This window comes from Triticum urartu, chromosome 6A (genome assembly GCF_056163025.1).
Source record: "Triticum urartu cultivar PI428250 chromosome 6A, HENAU_Tu73, whole genome shotgun sequence".
NCBI classification, from domain to species: Eukaryota; Viridiplantae; Streptophyta; class Magnoliopsida; order Poales; family Poaceae; genus Triticum; species Triticum urartu.
This window is the reverse complement of record NC_141878.1, coordinates 175,332,590-175,355,636: the sequence shown is the minus strand read 5'-3', so window position 1 is coordinate 175,355,636 and position 23,047 is coordinate 175,332,590. Positions and strand designations below refer to the sequence as shown.

The 23,047-nt window shown below is 39.7% G+C and overlaps 1 protein-coding gene across 1 annotated transcript; it reads left to right on the top strand.

Annotated features, from left to right (window-relative positions):
* Positions 1-21,280: 21,280 nt before the first annotated feature.
* LOC147964636 (uncharacterized) lies at positions 21,281-22,662 on the top strand. The gene is made up of 2 exons (XM_087530075.1): positions 21,281-21,531; positions 22,242-22,662. The coding sequence occupies exons 1-2, from the start codon at positions 21,281-21,283 to the stop codon at positions 22,660-22,662; spliced, it is 672 nt and encodes a 223-aa protein (XP_087386201.1).
* The last annotated feature ends 385 nt before the right edge of the window (positions 22,663-23,047 follow it).

Sequence of the window (23,047 nt, the reverse complement as noted above, 5' to 3'; positions counted from 1 at the left end):
AGTGCAAGTTGTGGGACCACACAGGTGAGGACTAATAAAAAGATGTTACATATTGTATTACTTATTTTTGCAAAGTTTTTGTTCTAATGAAATGACAAAAAACATGCACCTCTTCCAAAAAAATACATGTATTTTCTGCATGCATGTCTTATGCATGATGTAGACAATTAAGGCTGACAGTGTTCCAGAGAAATACATCCTCAGGAGATACACCAAATGCCCGAACATCCATCCAACATTCAATAGAAATGACTTGAGGACAGTAGCGTCAAACAAGGCCTCCCAATACTGCATTGAAAGCGCACTGCTGCAGATGAACATGACGGTGCATAGAAAAAGCTTGAGAAGCCAAGAGCAAATGGTGAGGTCACAGGTCATCATGGAAAGACTTGAACAAGAACTCGACGCCATGCATTTTGCTAAAAACGGAGGTGTCGCAGACAACGAAGCCATTGCGCAGGATATTGCTACAATCTTATCCATCATGAACTATCTAGGAACTATTCACCAATTCGACAACGAGGAAGATGAGCAACAGCAACCAGAGCTTACCCATGTGCACACTCAAGAGTAGCAACATGCTCACGTGCAAGATCATGAGCTTGACGGTGCTGTAGGTGAACGACATGACAACATGACATCTGATAACCCACAAGTATAGGGGATCGCAACAGTTTTCGAGGGTAGAGTATTCAACCCAAATTTATAGATTCGACACAAGGGGAGCCAAAGAATATTTGAAGGTATTAGCAGCTGAGTTGTCAATTCAACGACACCTGGAGATTAATTATCTGCAGCAAAGTGATCAGTAGCAAAGTAGTTTGATCGTTTTGATAGTAGTGACAGCAGCAATAGTAACAATAACAGTGATAGCAGTAATTTTGTAGCAAGCGTAACAATGATGATAGCAGTAGTAACTAAGAAGAAACAATATGGAAAAGTTCGTAGGCATTGGATCGGTGACTTGTTGGATGATATTCATCATGTGATAGTTATAAACCTAGGGCGACACAGCACTAGCTCCAGTTTATCGATATAGTGTGGGCATGTATTCCGTAAATAGTCATACATGCTTTATTAAAAGAACTTGCATGGCATCTTTTGTCCTAACCTCCCGTGGCAGCGGGGTCCATATTGGAAACTAAGGGATATTAAGGCCTCCTTTTAATAGAGAACCGGAACAAAGCATTAACACATAGTGAATACATGAACTCCTCAAACTACGGTAATCACGGGAAGAAGTCCCGTTTATTGTCACTCCGGGGTTACCAGATCATAACACGTAGTAGGTGACTATAACTTGCAAGATCAGATCTAGAACATGGATATAATGGTCATAACATAAGTGGTTCAGATCTGAAATCATGGCACCCGGGCCCAAAGTGACAAGCATTAAGCATGGCAAAGTCATAGCAACATCAATCTAAGAACATAGTGGATACTAGGGATCAAGCCTTAACAAAAATAACTCGATTACATGATGAATCTCATCCAACTCCTCACCAACCAGCGAGCCTACGAAGGAATTACTCACTCCCGATGGGGAGCATCATGGAATTGGAGATGGAGAAGGGTTGGTGATGATGAAGAAGGAAGATCCCCCTCTCCGGAGCCCCAAACAGACTCCAAATCTGCCCCCCGAGGAAGAACAGGGCTTGGCGGCGGCTTCGTCTCATGGATCGCGATAATTCTTTCTCCCTGATTTTTTCTCCGAAAATAGGAATTTATAGTGTTGGTTTCAGGGTCATCGGGGCCACTAGGTGGGGACAACCCACCTGGGCGCGCCAGGAGAGGGGGGCGCGCCCTGGTGGGTTGTGCCCACCCAGGTGCCCCTCTCCTGCAGGTCTTGGCTCCAGAAATTCTTATTATTGATATAAAAAATCCTCACAAAGTTTCGTTCCATTACGAGAACTATTATTTCTGCACAAAAACAACACCATGGTAGTTTTGCTGAAAACAACGTCAGTCCGGGGTTAGTTTCATTCAAATGTTGGAAATTAGAGTCCAAAACAAGAGGAAAAGCATTAGGAAAAGTAGATACGTTGGAGACGTATCAACTCCCCCAAGCTTAAACCTTTGCTTGTCCTCAAGCAATTCAGTTGATAAACTAAAAGTGAGAAAGAAAAACTTTTACGAACTCTTTTTCTCTTGTTTGCATAAATAAGCTTAAACAACACCCAGGTTTTTAGCCAACATTATAACTAACCATGTCGACAATAACTCTTAAAGATTATAATGACTCATATCAATGACATAATCAGCTAGTGAGCAATAATAAGATATCTCAAATGGCAACATGTTGTCAAAACAATCACGATATAATATTATAATAGTGGTATATCGCTAGCCATTTCTGAGACCGCAAAACATAAATGCAGAGCACCTCCAAAGTTCAAGCAGCGACTAAACATTGTAATTCATGGTAGAAAAGATCCAGTCATGATGCACCCAACATTAGCTATACACAATGCATAAATCATGACAAATGTGCTCTGCTCAGTTTCTGGCGCTTGTTTTAGAAGGTGGTGACACAACATAAAAGTAAATAGATAGTCCCTTCGCAGAGGGAAGCAGTGATTGCAGAGGTGCCAGAGCTCAATTTTTAAAACAGAAATAAATGATATTTTGAGACATGCACCCTTCTTTTTTCCTTCACGGCCATTAGTTACCAATATCTCCCATGCGATAAAAGTAAAGGTTTACTCCCCCTCCACCAACAATCACATTCCACGACTTTTCTGAAACAACGGGTGCCGTCCAAACCAAAATAGTCCCGGGGAGTTTTGTTTAATTATTTGCATTTTTGAGTTTGGGACTGGGAATCCCTATTACCGCCATATTCTCGTGCGATGGCGAGTGAATAAACACTTGACCAGAGAATAACCCGCTTAACATGGAAGATACCGACCACCTCCTGTCGTTCCATGAACGATCCAGGCACACAAAATGAATAATTTTTTAGAGGTGGCACATGCAAATTTACTTAGGACGGCAGGGTAATACCGCATATAGGTAGGTATGGTGGACTCATCTAGAATAACTTTGGGTTCAAGGTTTTTGATGTACAAGCAGAATCCCCACTTAGTACAGGCGAAGGCTAGCAATTAGAATGAGAAGCGGCCAGCTAGAGAGCAACAAAGATCATAACCATGGATTATGCATAAGTAACATTGGACACTAGCATGAGTAGGATATGAACACCGTGAACATAAATATCATATAGGCTATGTTGGTTTTGATTCAACTACATGCATGAACTTGTATCAAGTCAACCACTTGAACAATCAGAGGAGGATACCATATCATCATACTACATCACAATCGTTTTAATGCTATGTTGATATCCAAGATAAATCATTATCAACTCCCATCTACTTATGCATGGAATGAGAAACTATAATCTCTAATTGTCATTGCAAACATGTTTAATCATAATGGGTTGAATCATGGATACTAGGTTAAACATATTTACACGAACAGAGCAAGTCGAGTTCATACCAGTTTCTCTCGGCCATGGCCAGTTCATCGAATATTGTCATTATTTACTTTCACTTGCACGACCGAATGATATGAAAATAATAATAGTGCAAGAGTGCCATGGACTAAGCTGGAATCTGTAAACATTTTATTCAATAGGAAAATACAAGGTAAAATGTTCTCTTTATTAGTTCAACAATTATTCATATAAGAGCCACTCAACATTTTCATCGTGGTCTTCTCCTCGGTACAACTCTAATAAAAAGGAAAATAAATTCTGAGAAACACACTGGAATATTTTTGGAGTTTTTGGTTTTCTCGAACAAGTAAATGAGGGAAAAGAAAAAACGAGAAAAACTATTTACACGGGAAAGCTCCCAACAAGAAAAAGAACAACAAGGAAATATTTTGGGGTTTTCTTTTTAATGTTACTACTAAGCATGCATAGAAAGTAAACTAGCTACGACTTTTTTTTCTAAAGTTTTTCAATCACACAAGAAGAAAGCAAGAAAATAAATCTAAGCATGGATGATACAATGAAAAAGTGTGGAAACCGGTAAATGGAATAAGTGGACATGAATGTAAGGTCGGTGGAAACACATACTCCCCCAAGCTTAGGCTTTTGGCCTAACTTGGTAGTCGATCAGTAGCCTGGAGGGTAGTAGTCGGCATGGTAGCTCACAGAGGCTCTTGGTGCAGATGCCTCGGCCCTCCGTGCTGCCTCTACTGCTGCATTGTGAGCTCGAGCCTCGCTCTCAAGAACAAAATATCTGCCCTTGTTAATCAAAAAGGGTAGGCGCAGGCAAATATGTTTGCACGGGAGATGTTTGGTTAAACAAAAGACTATAAGTGAAGTTATCAGCCTTTCCCTTGAGAATCTTATGGTCTTTTAAGGTGTTAAAATCTAAATATTGCGTGGGTAAAATAGGATCAAACGGCAGAGGTGAAGCACCCAACCCTTGTGTTAAACGCGTGGCATAAGTTCCACCATAGAACCAGCCGCTGTTAGCGTTATGTTGAAGTCTACGTGCAACGATGGCTGCAAGGTTATAATCCCTTTCACCAGCGAGAGCAGTACGTATGAGGCTCAAGTCTGGAGCACAAAGCGTGCTACAGTCTTGCTTGCCTACTATGCATTTCGCGTTAAATAACGCAAAGTACTGAATTGCGGGAAAATGAATTCTCTTTATTCTACCTTGAGTCACTCCCATCCTTTCACCGTAACAAAGGCTCATCAAGAATGTTTCGAACTCAACTTCTGGTGGTTCGTCAAGCAAACCCCAAAATGGAAGCTTATAGTGATAAGCAAAATTTTCTAGTGATATGGTAAATGGACTATCATAAAGCATAAACGACACCCTAGACTCACGTGGAAAATATTTAAATCCTTTGACAAATGATTCAGTGAGAAGTTGGTGTTGTTCACACTTATTTGAGAGGTAGGGACTAAGACTAGCATTGTGAACATATTGCTCAAATTCCTCCTTAATGCCCACACGGACCATATACTCATCGCAGGGCCATAAGCATGTTTTGGTGGTGGCATCTCGTGTTGAACTTTCACTTGGTTCAACATAAGACCGGCGAGAAGAACTGTCACTGGAAGATGCCCCCGAGGATCGTCTCCTCGAAGAACTCCTCCCAAATAGGTTCATCATGTCTGCCTACAATTTTCTAAAAAAAATTTGGGGTGACAAAAATTTGTCAACAAAACTTTATAAGATTGATAACAACTACTCATAGGGATACATAGAGGCCAAAGCAAGCATTCAAACTACTTAGAACACTAAGAATTTAACATGCAAGCACATCTACAACAGCACCAAGAGTAGGTAATTATTCAAAACATAAAACACTAAAAAAACTAATTGGACAAACGGCAGAGTCACATACCAAGCAACAATCTCCTGAAACATTTTCGGAAATGGAGCTTCGAGTAAAGAGATCGAAATCCGCGGGTTTGAGCTCAAGAACACGTGAGATAGAGCAATGGAGATTTTTTCTAGAGGTAAGTGATGATGTGGGATGAAGAGGTAAGTGAGGGGGCCCACGTGGGGACCACAACCCACCAGGGCACTTGGGGATGCTAGCGCGCCCAGGTGGGTTGTGCCCACCTGGTGCACCTCCCTCTGATGTTTATTGCACCAAAAATTCTCAAATATTCAGAAGAAAATCATGCAAAATTTTCAAGGCATTCTGAAAACTTTTGGGTCATTTTTATTGTACAGGAAATCCAGAAAACAGACAAAACATGGCATTTTATTTAATATTTAACTAATAAAAACAGAGAATAAAAAGTAGGGACAGAAGGTAGTGCTTACTAAACTCATCAACTTCATACCGTTCAAACATGATCCATTAATAAGGTTGATCAACTCTTATTAACAACCACTTTCGATTAGCATGAAACCGAAGAACTTTCGTAAATCACTAAGTTACCTCAATGGGGATATGCATTTCCCCAACAATAAGGATTTCATATTTATTTTTGACAGTAGGTAGAGGTATTTGAAAACTTCCAATAGTGATTGTTGGAGATTTTTCAATAGCATTAATACCATTCACTTGGAATTGTTTCTTCGGAAAGTGCACCGTATGCTCATTGCCATTAATATGAAAAGTGATCTTGCTTTTATTGCAATCAATAACAGCCCCTGCAGTATTCAAGAAGGGTCTACCAAGGATAATAGACATGTTGTCGTCCTCGGGCATCTCAAGTATAACAAAGTCAGTCCAAATAGTAATATTAGCAACAACAACGGGCACATCCTCACAGATACCGATAGGTATGGCAATTGATTTGTCAGCCATTTACAAAAATATTTCAGTAGGTGTGAGTTTATTCAAGTCAAGTCTTTTATATAAAGAGAAAGGCATAACACTAACACCAGCTCCTAAATCACACAAAGCAGTTTTCACATAATTCTTTTTGATAGAGCAAGGTATATTTGGTATTCCCGGATCTCCAAGTTTTTAGGTACTCCATCTTTAAAAGTGTAATTAGCAAGCATAGTGGAGATTTTAGCTTATTTTTCTCTTATTTGTGATGATGTCTTTCATATACTTTGCATATGGAGGCATTTTTAAGATATCAGTCAAGCGAGTACACAAAAAGACTGGCCTCAGCATTTCAGCAAAGCGTTCAAATTCTTCATCATCATTGTTTCTAGTTGACTTGGGTGGAAGAGGCATAGGTTTTTGAACCCATGGTTCTCTTTCTTTACCATGTTTTCTAGCAACAATGTCTCTTTTGTCATATCTTTTATTTTTAGGTTGTGGGTTATCAAGATCAACATGTGGTTCTATCTCAACATCATTGTCTGGTTCTTTATCATTGGTTGGTTGAGAGTCTTCATGAACCTCATCATTATCTTTTTCATTATCGTTAGGTGAGTGTTCATTACCATATTGAGTTTCAGCATCTGAGATACAAACTTCGGTATCATTGTCAGGAGGTTTCTCTATTTCAGGTTCACTAGGAGCATGTGAAGTCCTATCATTCTTCCTTTTCTCTTTCTTTCTACAAAAACTAGCTGCACTAGTGTTAGCTCTTTGTGAATCTTGTTCAATTCATTTTGGGTGTCCCTCGGGATAAAATGGTTCCTGAGTCATTTTACCTCCTCTAGTTGCAACTCTAACAGCAAAGTCATGCATATTATTATTCATTTCATCAAGCAATTCTCTTTGAGATTTAGCAACTTGTTCTAATTGAGTTTGAACCATAGAAGCATGTTTCCAACACCTCTAACATCATTTGATATTCTAAATAACAAGTCACTCAAGCGAGCAATCATATCATAATTGTATTTCAATTGTTTCATAACATTTGCATTGAAGTGATCTTGTTTCCTAATATAGTTTTCAAACTCATAAAGGCATTGACTAGGATGCATATTGTGAGGATTATCACTACCATTAAACTTCATAAGAGAATTTAGCTCTACCACCTTAGGCAGTGGTGGTGTATTAAGCCCATGTATTTCTTCAATAGGAGGTAAATTTTTTAACATCCTCACCATTAATAACTTTTTCCTTCATGGATTTCTTTGCCTCTTGCATATATTCAGGACTAAGATATAATATACCCTCTTCTTCGGAGTGGGTTTAGCCGGTGGTTCAGGAATAGTCCAATCATCATAGTTTTTCAATATGTTATTCAATAATTCCTCAGCTTGTCCAACAGTTCGTTACCTGAAAACACAACCGGCACAACTATCTAGGAAGTCCCTAGAAGCATCGGTTAGTCCATTATAGAAGATATCAAGTATTTCGTTTTTCTTAAGAGGATGATCAGGCAAAGCATTAAGTAACTGGCAAAGCCTCCCCCAAGCTTGTGGGAGACTCTCTTCTTTCATTTGAGCAAAGTTAAATATTTCCTGTAAGGCAGCTTGTTTCTTATGAGGAGGAAAATATTTTTCACAGAAGTAGTAAATCATATCCTGGGGACTACGCACACAACCAGGAGCAAGAGTATTGTACCAAGCTTTAGCATCACCCTTTAATGAGAAAGGAAATAATATGAGAATAAAGTAATGTTAACCCACAAGTATAGGGGATCGCAACAGTTTTCGAGGGTAGAGTATTCAACCCAAATTTATTGATTCGACACAAGTGGAGCCAAGGAATAATCTCAAGTATTAGCAGACGAGTTGTCAATTCAACCACACTTGGATAACATAATATCTGCAGCAAAGTATTTAGTAGCAAAGTAATATGATAGTAGTGGTGACGGTGGCAAAAGTAACAGTAGCAATTTTCGTTTTATAGTGATTGTAACAGTAGCAACGGAAAAGTAAATAAGCAAAGAACAATATATGAAAAGCTCATAGGCATTGGATCGGTGATGGAGAATTATGTCATATGCGATCAATCATGCAACAGTTATAACATAGGGTGACACAGAACTAGCTCCAGTTCATCAATGTAATGTAGGCATGTATTCCAAATATAGTCATATGTGCTTATGGAAAAGAACTTGCATGACATCTTTTGTCCTACCCTCCCGTGGCAGCGGGGTCCTATTGGAAATTAAGGGATATTAAGGCCTCCTTTTAATAGAGTACCAGACCAAAGCATTAACACATAGTGAATACATGAACTCCTCAAACTACGGTCATCACCGGTAAGTATCACGATTATTGTCACTTCGGGGTTAATGATCATAACACATAATAGGTGACTATAGACTTGCAAGATAGGATCAACAACTCACATATATTCATGAAAACATAATAGGTTCAGATCTGAAATCATGGCACTCGGTCCCTAATGACAAGCATTAAGCAATAGCAAAGTCATAGAAACATCGATCTCAGAACATAGTGGATACTAGGGATCAAACCCTAACATAACTAACTCGATTACATGATAAATCTCATCCAACCCATCACCGTCCAGCAAGCCTACGATGGAATTACTCACGGTCGGCGGTGAGGACCATGAAATTGGTGATGGAGGAAGGTTGATGATGATGATGGCGACGTATTCCCCTCTCCGAAGCCCCAAACGGACTCCAGATCAGCCCTCCCGAGAGAGTTTAGGGCTTGGCAGCGGCTCTGTATCGTAAAACACGATGAATCCTTCTCTCTGATTTTTTTCTCCCCAAACACGAATATACGGAGTTGGAGTTGATGTCGGTGGAGCGTCAGGGGGCCCACGAGGCAGGGGGCTCGCCCAGGGGGGGTAGGCGTGCCCCCACCCTCGTGGACAGGGTGTGGGGCCCCTGACGTTGATTCTTTCGCCAATATTTTTTATATATTCCAAAAATAATCTTTGTTGATTTTCAGGTCATTCCGAGAACTTTTATTTCTGCACAAAAATAACACCATGGCAATTCTACTGAAAACATTGTCAGTCCGGGTTAGTTCCATTCAAATCATGCAAGTTAGAGTCCAAAACAAAGGCAAAAGTGTTTGGAAAAGTAGATACGACGGAGACATATCAACTCCCCCAAGCTTAAACCTTTGCTTGTCCTCAAGAAATTAAGTTGATAAACCGAAAGTGATAAAGAAAAAACTTTTAGAAACTCTGTTTGCTCTTGTTATTGTGAATACGTAAAGCCAACATTCAAGTTTTTAGCAAAGATTATGAACTAACCATATTCAGAATAACATTTAGGTCTCATGTTTACTCATATCAATGGCATAATCAACTAGCGAGCAATAATAAAAAATCTCGGATGACAACACTTTCTTGAAACAATCATAATATGATATAACAAGATGGTATCTTGCTATCCCTTTCTGAGACCGCAAAAATAAATGCAGATCACCTTTAAAGACCAAGAGCTGACTGGAAATTGCAATTCATGGTAAAAGAGATCCAGTCAAGTCATACTCAATGTAAACTAATAGTAATGAATGCAAATGACAGCGGTGCTCTCCAACTGGTGCTTTTTAATAATAGGATGATGACTCGGCATAAAAGTAAATAGATAGGCCCTTCGCAGAGGGATGCAGGGAATTGTAGAGGTGCCAGAGCTCGGTTTTGAAATAGATTTCAATAATATTTTGAGCGGTATACTTTCATTGTCAACATAACAACCGAGAGATCTCGATATCTTCCATGCTACACACATATAGGTGGTTCCCAAGCAGAATGGTAAAGTTTATACTCCCCCACCACCAACAAGCATCAATCCATGGCTTGCCCGAAACAACGCGTGCCTCCAACTAACAACAATCCCCGGGGAGTTTTGTTTGCAATTATTTTGATTTGATTTGAGCATGGGACTGGGCATCCTAGTGACCAGCCATTTGCTCGTGAATGAGGAGCGGAGTCCACTCCTCTTGAGAATAACCCGCCTAGCATGGAAGATACAGACATCCCTAGTTGATACAAGAGCTATTCGAGCATACAAAACAGAATGTTTATTTGAAGGTTTAGAGTTTGGCACATACAAATTTACTTGGAACGGCAGGTGGATACCGTATATAGGTAGGTATGGTGGACTCATATGGAACAACTTTGGGGTTTATGGAGTTGGATGCACAAGCAGTATTCCCGCTTAGTACAAGTGAAGGCTAGAAAGAGACTGGGAAGCGACCAGCTAGAGAGCGACAACAGTCATGAACATGCATTAAAATTAATCAACACCAAATGCAAGCATGAGTAGGATACAATTCACCATGAACATAAATATCATGGAGGCCATGTTGATTTTGTTTCAACTACATGCGTGAACATGTGCCAAGTCAAGCCACTCGAATCATTCAAAGGAGGATACCACCCTATCATACCACATCACAACCATTTTAATAGCATGTTGGCACGCAAGGTAAACCATTATAAACTCCTAGCAAATTAAGCATGGCATAAGTAACTATAATCTCTAATCGTCATTGTAAACATGTTTCATTCATAATATGCTAAATCAGGAACGATGAACTAATCATATTTACAAAAACAAGAGAGGTCGAGTTCATACCAGCTTTCCTCATCTCAATCAGCTCATCATATATCGTCATTATTGCCTTTCACTTGCATGACCGAATAGTGTGGATAATAATAATAGTGCACGTGCATTGGACTAAGCTGGAATATGCAAGTATTCAATTCATGGGAGAAGACAAGGTAATATGGGCTCTTTGTTAGATCAACAATAATGCATATGAGAGTCACTTCAACATTTTAATCATGGTCTTCTCCTCGCGGCCCCCAAAGAATAAGAAAGAAATAAAACTATTTACACGGGAAAGCTCCCAACAAGCAAAAGAAGAACGAGAAATCTTTTTGGGTTTTCTTTTTAACTACTGCTACTATAGGCATAGAAAGTAAACTAGCTAAAATCTACAACTAATTTTTTTTGTTTTTTCTTAAGGTTTTTTAAACACACAAGAAGAAAGCTTAAAAAGAAAGTAAACTAGCATGGATGATACAATGAAAAAGTATGAGCACCGACAACTGGCATGAGTGTGTGAACATGAATGTAATGTCGGTGAGAGATACGTACTCCCCCAAGCTTAGGCTTTTGGCCTAAGTTGGTCTATGGCCATGGGTGGCTTGGTGGATATCTGAAGTTCAAATTGGGGTCGTACTGAGATGCATCAGCTACTGCCTGAAGGGCTGCAACTTGGAGGCAGGCTTCCTCCGTCCTCCTCTCGTACTCGTTTTCCTTCTCCCTAGTTATAACATATCTCCTTTTTGCCTGAAAGTCAAAGAAAGCAGGAGCAGGGAGAGCGACATGATAGGTGCATTGTATGTCAAAGATTAGTCGGTACTAGAGGGACTAATCATTCCTCTCAACAAACAGATGACGAACCATAGCATTATAATCTAGATAAGCGAGAGGCAACTCAATATCATCTCCACGTATGGGTATCTCAAGAAAATTAGCTAAACGGGTTGCATAAATTCCACCAAAGAAATCTCCATTAATACTATTATTATGCAACCTACGTGCAACAATGGATCCCAAGTTATATTGTCTATCTCCTAATATAGCACTCTTGAGAACACTAAGATCGGGAACGCACATGTGACATGCCTCATCCTTACCGTTAGTGCATCTACCTATAAAGAGAGCAAAGTAATGTATGGCAGGAAAATGAATGCTCCCTATGGTAGCTTGTGTTATTTCTCTAGATTCCCCCACAGTTATACTAGCAACAAAGTCTTTATATTCATATTTGCGAGGTTCACTAGCACTACCCCATTGTGGGAGTTTACAAGCAGTATTAAAATCTTCTAAGTTCATGGTATAAGATTTATGATAAAGATCAAACAGGACAGTTTGAGAATTGCGTGATGATGTAAATTTTAACCTTTTCACAAATGAATCACTTAAGTAGAGGTACTGACGGGACTTATCTGCCTCGAAGCTCTCAAGATCAGTGTTACGCACATATGCTTCAAATTCCTCCTTAATTCCTGCCTGGACCATGAAATTTTCTGATGGTCATTCACAAGGCCGCACTTGAGCCTCCCTTGGTAGTTCATTGTTCGGCTCGCGTATTGCGGGCCTTGGGCCTTGCTTCCTTGAGGAACCACCTTGGTACATTTTCCTAAACATATTTCTTCCTTTGAAAAATTTCTGAAATTTTTAGTAACTCAAAATAAAAGTGAACCAAACTCAACAACTTTGATAGCAACTACTCCCACAAGTGCCCATAGACTATATCATGCATTAAAACTACTTTTGACCACATAAATTTGACATGCAAGCTCGAGAACAGGGTCACCTAAGCAGAAAAAATTTGCAATAAATAAAGCACTAGAACAAAAACTAATTGGACCATTGGAGGAGTCATATACCAAAGAACAATCCCCCAAAGCAGTTTTTTGAATGGAGCTTTGAGCAAGGAGATCGAAAATGGCAGCAAAATGAGCTAGAACTCGGGTTTGAGCTGGTTAGTGATTTTTTTTGGGAGGAAGGAGTGTGTGGTGGCTGGAATAAGTGGAGGGGGCCACCAGGGGCCCACGAGGCAGGGGCGCGCCCAATGGGATGGGTGTGCCCTGGACCCTCGTGGCTAGATGTTGGCTCCCCCTGATGTGTTCTCAGTGCCAGATATTCTCAAATATTCTAGAAAAAAACATATTAAATTTTCAGGGCATTTGGAGAACTTTTATTTTCGGGGTATTTTTTATTGTATGGATAATTCAGAAAACAGACAGAAAATACTATTTTTGCTTTATTTAATATAAATAGCAGGAAGTAAAAAAGAGGGTACGGAGAGTTGTGTTTTCTAAATTCATCCATCTCATGCTCATCAAAAGGAATCCACTAACAAGGTTGATCAAGTCTTGTTAACAAACTCTTTTCGAATAACATGAAACCGGAGAATTTTCGAATAACACTAGGTTACCTCAACGGGGATATGCATGTCCCCAACAATAAGAATATCATATTTCTTCTTGACAGTAGGAAGAGGAAATTCAAAACCTCCAATAGTAATCATTGAAATTTTTCCAATAGAATTGATATTGTGGACTTGAGGTTGTTTCCTCAGAAAGTGTACCGTATTCTCATTACCATTAACATGAAAAGTGACATTGCCTTTGTTGCAATCAATAACAGCCCCTCCAGTATTCAAAAAGGGTCTTCCAAGAATAATGGACATACTATCATCCTCGGGAATATCAAGAATAACAAAGTTCGTTAAAATAGTAACGTTTGCAACCACAACAAGCACATCCTCACAAATACCGACAGGTATAGCAGATGATTTATCAGCCATTTGCAAAGATATTTCAGTAGGTGTCAACTTATTCAAATCAAGTCTACGATATAAAGAGAGAGGCATAACACTAACACCGGCTCCAAGATCACATAAAGCGGTTTTAACATAGTTTCTTTTAATGGGGCATGGCATAGTTGGTACTCCTAGATCTCCTAGTTTCTTCGGTATTCCACCCTTAAAAGTGTAATTAGCAAGCATGGTGGAAATTTCAGCTTCGGGTATCTTTCTTTTATTAGTAAAAATATCCTTCATGTATTTAGCATAAGGATTCATTTTAAGCTTATCAGTCAAACGCATACGCAAAAAGATAGGTCTAATCATTTCAGCAAAGCGCTCAAAATCCTCATCATCCTTTTTCTTGGATGGTTTAGGAGGAAAAGGCATGGGTTTCTGAACCCATGGTTCTCTTTCTTTACCATGCTTCCTAGAAATGAAGTCTCTCTATCATAACGTTGATTCTTTGATTGTGGGTTATCAAGATCAACAACATGTTCAATTTCTACATCATTGTCATCGCTAGGTTGAGCATCAACATGAACATCACCATTAATATTATCACTAGGTTCATGTTCGTTACCAGATTGTGTTTCAGCATTAGAAATAGAAATATCATTGGGATTCCCAGGTGTGTCAAAAACAGGTTCACTAGAAGCATGCAAAGTCCTATCCTTTTTCTTCTTCTTCTTCTTCTTAGAAGAACTAGGTGCATCAACATTAATTCTCTGAGAATCTTGCTCAATTTTCTTAGGGTGGCCCTCAGGATACAAAGGTTCCTGAGTCATTTTACCCCCTCTAGTCATAACTCTAACAACATTATCATTTTTCTTATTATTTAATTCATTGAGAAAATCATTCTGAGCCTTAAGTACTTGTTCTACTTGAGTGGTAACCATAGAAGCATGTTTACTAATAAGTTTAAGTTCACCCTTAACACTAGCCATATAATCACTCAAGTGTTCAATCATATAAGCATTATGTTTCAATTGTCTAGCAACATAAGCATTAAAATCTTCTTGTTTAACCATAAAATTATCAAACTCATCCAAGCATTGGCTAGCAAACTTAATAGGCGGGATTTCAGCTTTATCATATCTATAGAGAGAATTTACCTTTACTACCTGTGTCGGGTTATCAAGACCATGTATTTCTTCAATAGGTGGTAAATTCTTAACATCTTCAGCTTTAATACCTTTTTCTTTCATAGATTTCTTTGCCTCTTGCATATCTTCAGGACTGAGAAATAAAATACCCCTTTCCTTCGGAGTTGGCTTATGAGTTGGTTCAGGAAGTATCCAATTATTTTCATTAGTCAACATATTATTCAATAGCAATTCAGCTTGATCGACAGTTCTTTCCCTGAAAACACAACCATCACAACTATCCTGGTAGTCTCTAGAAGCATCGGTTAGTCCATTATAAAAGATATCAAGTATTTTATTTTTCTTAAGAGGGTGATCAGGCAAAGCATTAAGTAATCGGAGAAGCCTCCCCCAAGCTTGTGGGAGACTCTCTTCTTCAATTTGCACAAAATTATATATTTCCCTTAAGCAGCTTGTTTCTTATGAGCGGGGAAATATTTAGCAGAGAAGTAATAAATCATACCCTGGGGACTACACACACAACCAGGATCAAGAGAATTAAACCATGTTTTAGCATCACCCTTTAATGAGAACGGAAACAACTTAAGGATAAAGTAATAGCGACTTTTCACATCATGAGTAAACAGGGTGGCTATATCATTTAATTTAGTAAGATGTGCCACAATAGTTTCAGATTCATAGCCATGAAAAGGATCAGATTCAACCAAAGTAATTAACTCAGGGTCGACAGAAAAATCATAATCCTTATCAATAATAAAGATAGGTGAAGTACCAAAAGCAGGGTCATATTTCATTCTAGCATTCAAAGGCTTTTGTTTAAGCTTAGTTAATAATTTCTTAAGATCAGATCTATCATTGCAAGCTAAGAAGTCTCTAGCAGTTTCTTCATCCATAACATAACCCTCGGACACAACAGGAAATTCATATCTAGGAGGAGAATCTTCATCATCACTTTCATCAATATTATCAGTTTCAATAATTTCATTCTCTCTAGCCCTAGAAAGTTGTTCATCAAGAAATTTACCAAGTGGCATAGTAGTATCAAGCATAGAAGTAGTTTCATCATAAGTATCATGCAAAGGAGAAGTGGCATCATCAATAACATGTGACCTATCAGAATCAATAGCATGTGTAGGTGTCGCAAGTTTATTCAAAACAGAGGGTGAATCAAGTGCGGAGCTAGATGACAGTTCCTTACCTCCCCTCGTAGTTGAGGGAAAATCTTGGTTCTTTGATCCTTCAAGTTCTTCATAGTGATCAGCAGATATAAATCTCAAGTGACTCAAAGAATAGAGCTATGTTCCCCGGCAACTCAAATTTCGAGGGTCCCAACAATTTTCGAGGGTAGAGTATTCAACTCAAATTTATTGATTCGACACAAGGGGAGCCAAAGAATATTCTCAAGTATTAGCAGCTGAGTTGTCAATTCAACCACACCTGGATAACTTAATATCTACAGCAAAGTATTTAGTAGCAAACTAATATGATAGTTGTGGAGACGGTGGAAAAGTAACGGTAGCAGTTTTGGTTTTATAGTGATTGTAACAGTAGCAACGGAAAAGTAAATAAGCGAAGAACAATATATGAAAAGCTTGTAGGCATTGGATTGGTGATGGAGAATTATGTCCTATGCGATCAATCATGCAACAGTTATAACATAGGGTGACACAGAACTAGCTCCAGTTCATCAATGTAATGTAGGCATGTATTCCGAATATAGTCATACGTGCTTATGGAAAAGAACTTGCATGACATCTTTTGTCCTACCCTCCCGTGGCAGCGGGGTCCTATTGGAAACTAAGGAATATTAAGGCCTCCTTTTAATAGAGTACGAGACCAAAGCATTAACACATAGTGAATACATGAACTCCTCAAACTACGGTCATCACCGGTAAGTATTCCGATTATTGTCACTTCGGGGTTAATGGATCATAACACATAATAGGTGACTATAGACTTGGAAGATAGGATCAAGAACTCACAAATATTCATGAAAACATAATAGGTTCAGATCTGAAATCATGGCACTCGGGCCCTAGTGACAAGCATTAAGCATAGCAAAGTCATAGCAACATCAATCTCAGAACATAGTGGATACTAGGGATCAACTCCTAACAAAACTAACTTGATTACATGATAAATCTCATCCAACCCATTACTCACGCACGGCGGTGAGCATCACAAAATTGGTGATGGAGGAAGGTTGATGATGACGATGGCAATGGATTCCCCTCTCCGGAGCCCTGAACGTACTCCAGATCAGCCCTCCCGAGAGAGTTTAGGGCTTGGCGACGGCTCCATATCGTAAAATGCGATGAATCCTTCTCTCTGATTTTTTCTCCCCAAACATGAATATATGGAGTTGGAGTTGAGGTCGGTGGAGCGTCAGGGGGCCCACGAGGTAGGGGGCGCGCCCAGGGGGGTAGGTGCACCCCCACCCTCGTGGACAGGGTGTGGCCCCCTAGCGTTGATTCTTTTGCCTATATTTTTTCTATATTCAAAAAATAATCTCCGTTGATTTTCAGGTCATTCCAAGAACTTTTATTTCTGCACAAAAATAACACCATGGCAATTCTGGTGAAAATAGCGTCAGTCCGGGTTAGTTCCATTCAAATCATGCAAGTTAGAGTCCAAAACAAAGGCAAAAGTGTTTGGAAAAGTAGATACGATGGAGACGTATCAAGTAATAGCGAGTTTTCTCATCATGAGTAAAAAGGGTGGCTATATAATTCAACTTAGTAAGATGTGCCACAACAGTTTTAGTTTCATAACCATGGAAAGGATCAGATTCAACCAAAGTAATTAACTCTGGTTCGATAGAGAATTCATAATCCTTATCATTAATAAAGATAGGTGAAGTAGAAAACTTAGGATCACATTTCATTCTAGCATTCAGAGATTTTTCTTTATACTTGTGTATTAATTTCTCTAGATCATCTCTATCATTGCAAGCAATAATATCTCTAGTTGTTTCTTCACTCATAACATAAACTTCCGGTACCTTAGGCAATTAATATCTAGGAAGGCTAGTTCTAGCAGGTGTTTCAGGAGATTCAGTTTCAAGCTCATCATCAGATTCAACAACATCATGTTGTATAACTCTAGCAATTTTTTTATCAAGAAATTCACCAAGTGGCACATCATCATTATCAAGTAAGGTACTAGATCATCAATAACTTGCGACATATCAGAATTAATATCATGTGGTGGTGTTGCAAGTTTATTCATAACAGAAGGTGAATCTAAAGTAGAACTGGATGGCAGTTCCTTACCTCCCCTCGTCCTTGAGGGAAATATCTTAGTCTTATGATCCTTCAGATTCTTCATAGTGATAATATGATAATAATCCCAAGTGACTCAACAAATATAGTTATGCTCCCCGGCAACGGTGCCAGAAAAGGTCTTGATAACCCACAAGTATAGGGGATCACAACAGTTTTCGCGGGTAGAGTATTCAACCCAATTTTATAGATTCGACACAAGGGGAGCCAAAGAATATTTGAAGGTATTAGCAGCTGAGTTGTCAATTCAACCACACGTGGAGATTAATTATCTACAGCAAAGTGATCAGTAGCAAAGTAGTTTGATAGTTTTGATCATAGTGACAACAGCAATAGTAACAGTAACAGTGATAGCAGTAATTTTGTAGCAAGCGTAACAATGATGATAGCAGTAGTAACTAAGTAGAAACAATATGGAAAAGTTCGTAGGCATTGGATAGGTGACTTGTTTGATGATATTCGTCATGTGACAGTTATAACCTAGGGAGACACGACACTAGCTCCAGTTCATCGATATAATGTAGGCATGTATTCCGTAAATAGTCATACGTGCTTTATTAAAAGAACTTGCATGACATCTTTTGTCCTACCCTCCCGTGGCAGCGTGGTCCATATTGGAAACTAAGGGATATTAAGGCCTCCTTTTAATAGAGAACCGGAACAAAGCATTAACACATAGTGAATACATGAACTCCTCAAACTGCGGTAATCACTGGAAAAAGTCCCGGTTATTGTCACTCCGGGGTTACCGGATCATAACACGTAGTAGGTGACTATAACTTGCAAGATCGGATCTAGAACATGGATATAATGGTCATAACATAAACGGTTCAGATCTGAAATCATGGCACCCAGGCCCAAAGTGACAAGCATTAAGCATGGCAAAGTCATAGCAACATCAATCTAAGAACATAGTGGATACTAGGGATCAAGCCCTAACAAAACTAACTCGATTGCGTGATGAATCTCATCCAACTCCTCATCGACCAGCAAGCCTACGAAGGAATTACTCACTCCCAGTGGGGAGCATCAATGGAATTGGCGATGGAGAAGGGTTGGTGATGACGAAGAACGAAGATCCCCCTCTCTGGAGCCCCAAACGGACTCTAGATCTGCTCTCCCGAGGAAGAACAGGGCTTGGCGGCGGCTCTGTCTTGTGGATCGCGATAATTCTTTCTCCCTGATTTTTTTCTCCGAAAATTGGAATTTATGGCGTTGTTTTCAGGGTCATCGGGGCCACCAGGTGGGGACAACCCACCTGGGCGCGCCAGGAGAGGGGGGGCGCGCCCTGGTGGGTTGTGCCCACCTAGGTGCCCCTCTCCTACAGGTCTTGGCTCCAGAAATTCTTATTATTGATATAAAAATCCTCGCAAAGTTTCGTTCCATTCCAAGAACTTTTATTTCAGCACAAAAACAACACCATGGTAGTTCTGGTGAAAACAACGTCAGTCCGGGGTTAGTTTCATTCAAATCATGCAAATTAGAGTCCAAAACAAGAGGAAAAGCGTTAGGAAAAGTAGATACGTTGGAGACATATCAACATCGTACTAGCAGAAGCAGGAAAGGGTAATTAAACCACCCATATTCTCAAACATAAAGGGGAGGAAGAGTAAGATGCAGGCAGCGAAAGCAGCAAAAGCAGCAGCCAAAAAGCCGCCACGCCCCATCAAACGCGTGGAATTCGGCCCGGACGACAAACCTCTCGGCATAAGGGCATGCAAATTCTGCAACATGGTGACCAATCATAATTACCGCACATGCCCACTCCACACAGATGCCACTGTCAACAAGCAAAAGCTGTAGAAGCAGATTGGAGCCTCCCATGTTTCTACCAATGGAGACGACACACGTAACAGCTACACTTGCAGCAAGTGTGGGGGGACTGACGGACATAATGCCCACACATGCAAAGTGGAAAAGGAGGTAAGTGGCGCTGAACAGAAACAGGGCAAGGTCCAGAGTTCGAAGAAATCAAAAGAAGACGATGAAGAAGAAGAGTTTGATAAGAATGATGACCAATCAGACGAAGACAATGAAGATGACAGTATTGGGGACGAGGAAACTGAGACTGACGATGAAGCTGCCAAGGCTCAAGCACGAAAGGATGCCGACAAGGGACAACATTCGGGGCCAGTTAGAAGGAGCTCAAGACTGAAGAACTCATAGTGGTTATGCTGCCGCGTCAACAGAAAAATAAGCTTGTACTACCGGTTGCCTCAGTACACAATGAGGAATCATATCAGAAACACTGTCATTACCAAAACTTATTTAGCTTTATCATTGATTTGTAGATCAGTACTATAGTTAAGATATAATTTGTGCTTTGTGCCTGCTGGACCAGTGACATTATTATGTAACCCATTTGACAAACCATTTTAATGCAGTCACAAATATATTTGAAAAAACTGATCTGGATTTATGTAACGTCACAAATATATTAATGTACATCAGTACTGATAATTCTCACTCGTTAGTACAAGGCAAAGTAACCAAACACACCCGTGAACAACTCAAAAAACATCATTTCAGAACGAGCTATGACTGGTTCTGCCAATATAATACACCTGTACTGATGAAAAACTAATTTATCTATAAAAATACTTTCAAAGATTATGTTGATATAAACAATCCTTCCAAAAAACCAAATTGTTTAAAAAAAGATTAGCATGACACACATAGTCTGAACTTGTATTTGGTAAGTTCAATTACACTTCAATTAACAGTCCAAGTACCTATAGTAGAGAAGTACAAAAGCCCAATCATCACCAACCCTGACACATGCAAGTAAGATAAGAAGCTGATAAGTACAGCTTGACAAGAAAGATCAATGCGACAGTAAAATGCCATCATCACCGACCATGAGACATGCAAGTGGGATAAGCAACTGATAAGTACAGCTTGGCAAGACTACTCAGTGCGACCAGTAAATACCCTGGGAAAGAAATTGGCTTGGATAGTTGGTTCTTCTAGGCCACCGCCCACGCCACCCACTAGGCAGTTGCCATGACGGACTGCAATTGCGCCCCATGACCACTACACTCATGTCCCCGATGAACCGCCTCCCACACATCCCCGTCCACGCACTAGAAATAACCCATTGTCTTCCATCTCTGCCTCATTCCCAGAACCACCATTGCCGCTTCCATCCCCACTACGAACAACCATAAACTTCTCTCTTCCAAGCCCACAGTCGCCGGAGGAGGGCAATGGCGGAGGAACGTCTGCCAAGCGTCATCATGGCGAGATGTCCGACCAGAGCAGCAACCTCAATGACGTTCATGTCCCCGGCGAGAAGCGCAAGTACACGAAAACCCTGGCATGGGTAGAGCTCCACAACAAGGAGACGCTGGAGATCGTTTGCACCAGAGAACCAGACAAGGCCGACGAGATGATGACCAGGCTCTGGAAGAAGGCTGGCGGCTTGTATCCTAGGTTCGCCGGCGTTGATGTGGAGTACAACAGGGAAGACGAACCTCCGCAGAGAGCAGTTGTTCTGTAGTTGTGTGTGGAGGAACTCTGCCTGGTGTACCACATCGCAGCAGCCACAAAATGGTGATCCATCCTACTCATTTGCCCTATTTGGTTCATCTGTTTAATTAGTTCAGTATCCTCAAAAATTCATCAAACTTGTTTTCCAGCTAGATGTACTAGTGTAGTTTGTGAAAGTGGATGCACTACTGCACTTTCTCAAGTAGATGCACTATAATATATTTTTGAACCTGATGAACTGCATTACTATTTGAAAATCTTGCAGAAGATTAATTTCTGAAGTTGATGTACTAGTGTAGTTTCTGATCTTGATCCAGTAGTGTAGTTTCTGCACTCGATGCATTACAAAGATGTTTCTGAACTTGATGTAGTGAAGTAGTTTCTGAACTTGGTCTGGTGTTATTTTCATAAGCAAAAAAACTAAGAACTTGGTGAAGCACTGGTATGTGTTGTTCTATTCAACAAAAGTAAACTAAACTAGTACTAAATCAGCACATACATCATTGACTCAAACTGTATAATCCAAAAAGAAAAATAACATGGTGTACTTGAATTTAATTTCAAAACTTTGTTTACTAGTTTCTGAAATACATTCATCCATTAATTATACTATATAAGTATCTACTTCATGGATTCATCGCTTGTAAAACAAAACAAAAATGAAGAATTCAAACATCAAAATAATACTAATCTTGAAAATGTCTCTCCCCTTGCAGGACCAAGCGCCTCAACGAGATGCTGAAGCATGAGAAGTTGTTCACATTTGCCGGTTTCAGCATTAAAGGGGACAAAAAGAAGCTAAATATGTCTGGTTCGGAGATCAACCCGAACAAGTACATCGACATTCAGTGCAATTGGAGAGTTCCATACACTAGAAAAGAGTACGACTCCTTGGCTGATGTTGCAGCTAGCGACATCCACCCATTTTACAAAGACATGAAGAAGAAGATCAACATGAAGGAAGACCATAAACTATGGGGGATCGGCCCACTGCCAAATTACCTCATCGAGTATGCAGCGATATATGTGTACGCCAACTACAAGTCATGGAAGATAATTGAAAACATCACAACAGGTTGGGAAATTTCAAAAGAGAAGGAGGCAGGCCCCTACTACCACTGCCACTATGTAGGATGAAGATACATCAAAGTCTAACTTCGTTTTTCTTGCACTTCTGCTTGCCTTTTATCTTGTTGTTTCAAACTCGTAGTTTGCACTTGTTAGGTTAAAACCAGTTTGCTTATGTCTTGTGTGTCAGGGTTGAACCAGTCTGCTAATGTCGTGCTTGTCACGGTTGAACAAGTTTGCTTATGTCATCAAGTACATTGTTTTGCTTATCTCATTATATAAGTTTGGTAGCTTCGTATTTTGTTAATGCATCATTTCAAATTCAAAAGTAGCTTGTGAATGGAACTTTGTGGCTGCTCTTCAGTACTAGTTATGAAACAACTAATCACACAAGGATGTTCCATGTGTAGTTTTGATTCAGTATTGTATGGAAAACATAATGTTGAAAACAATA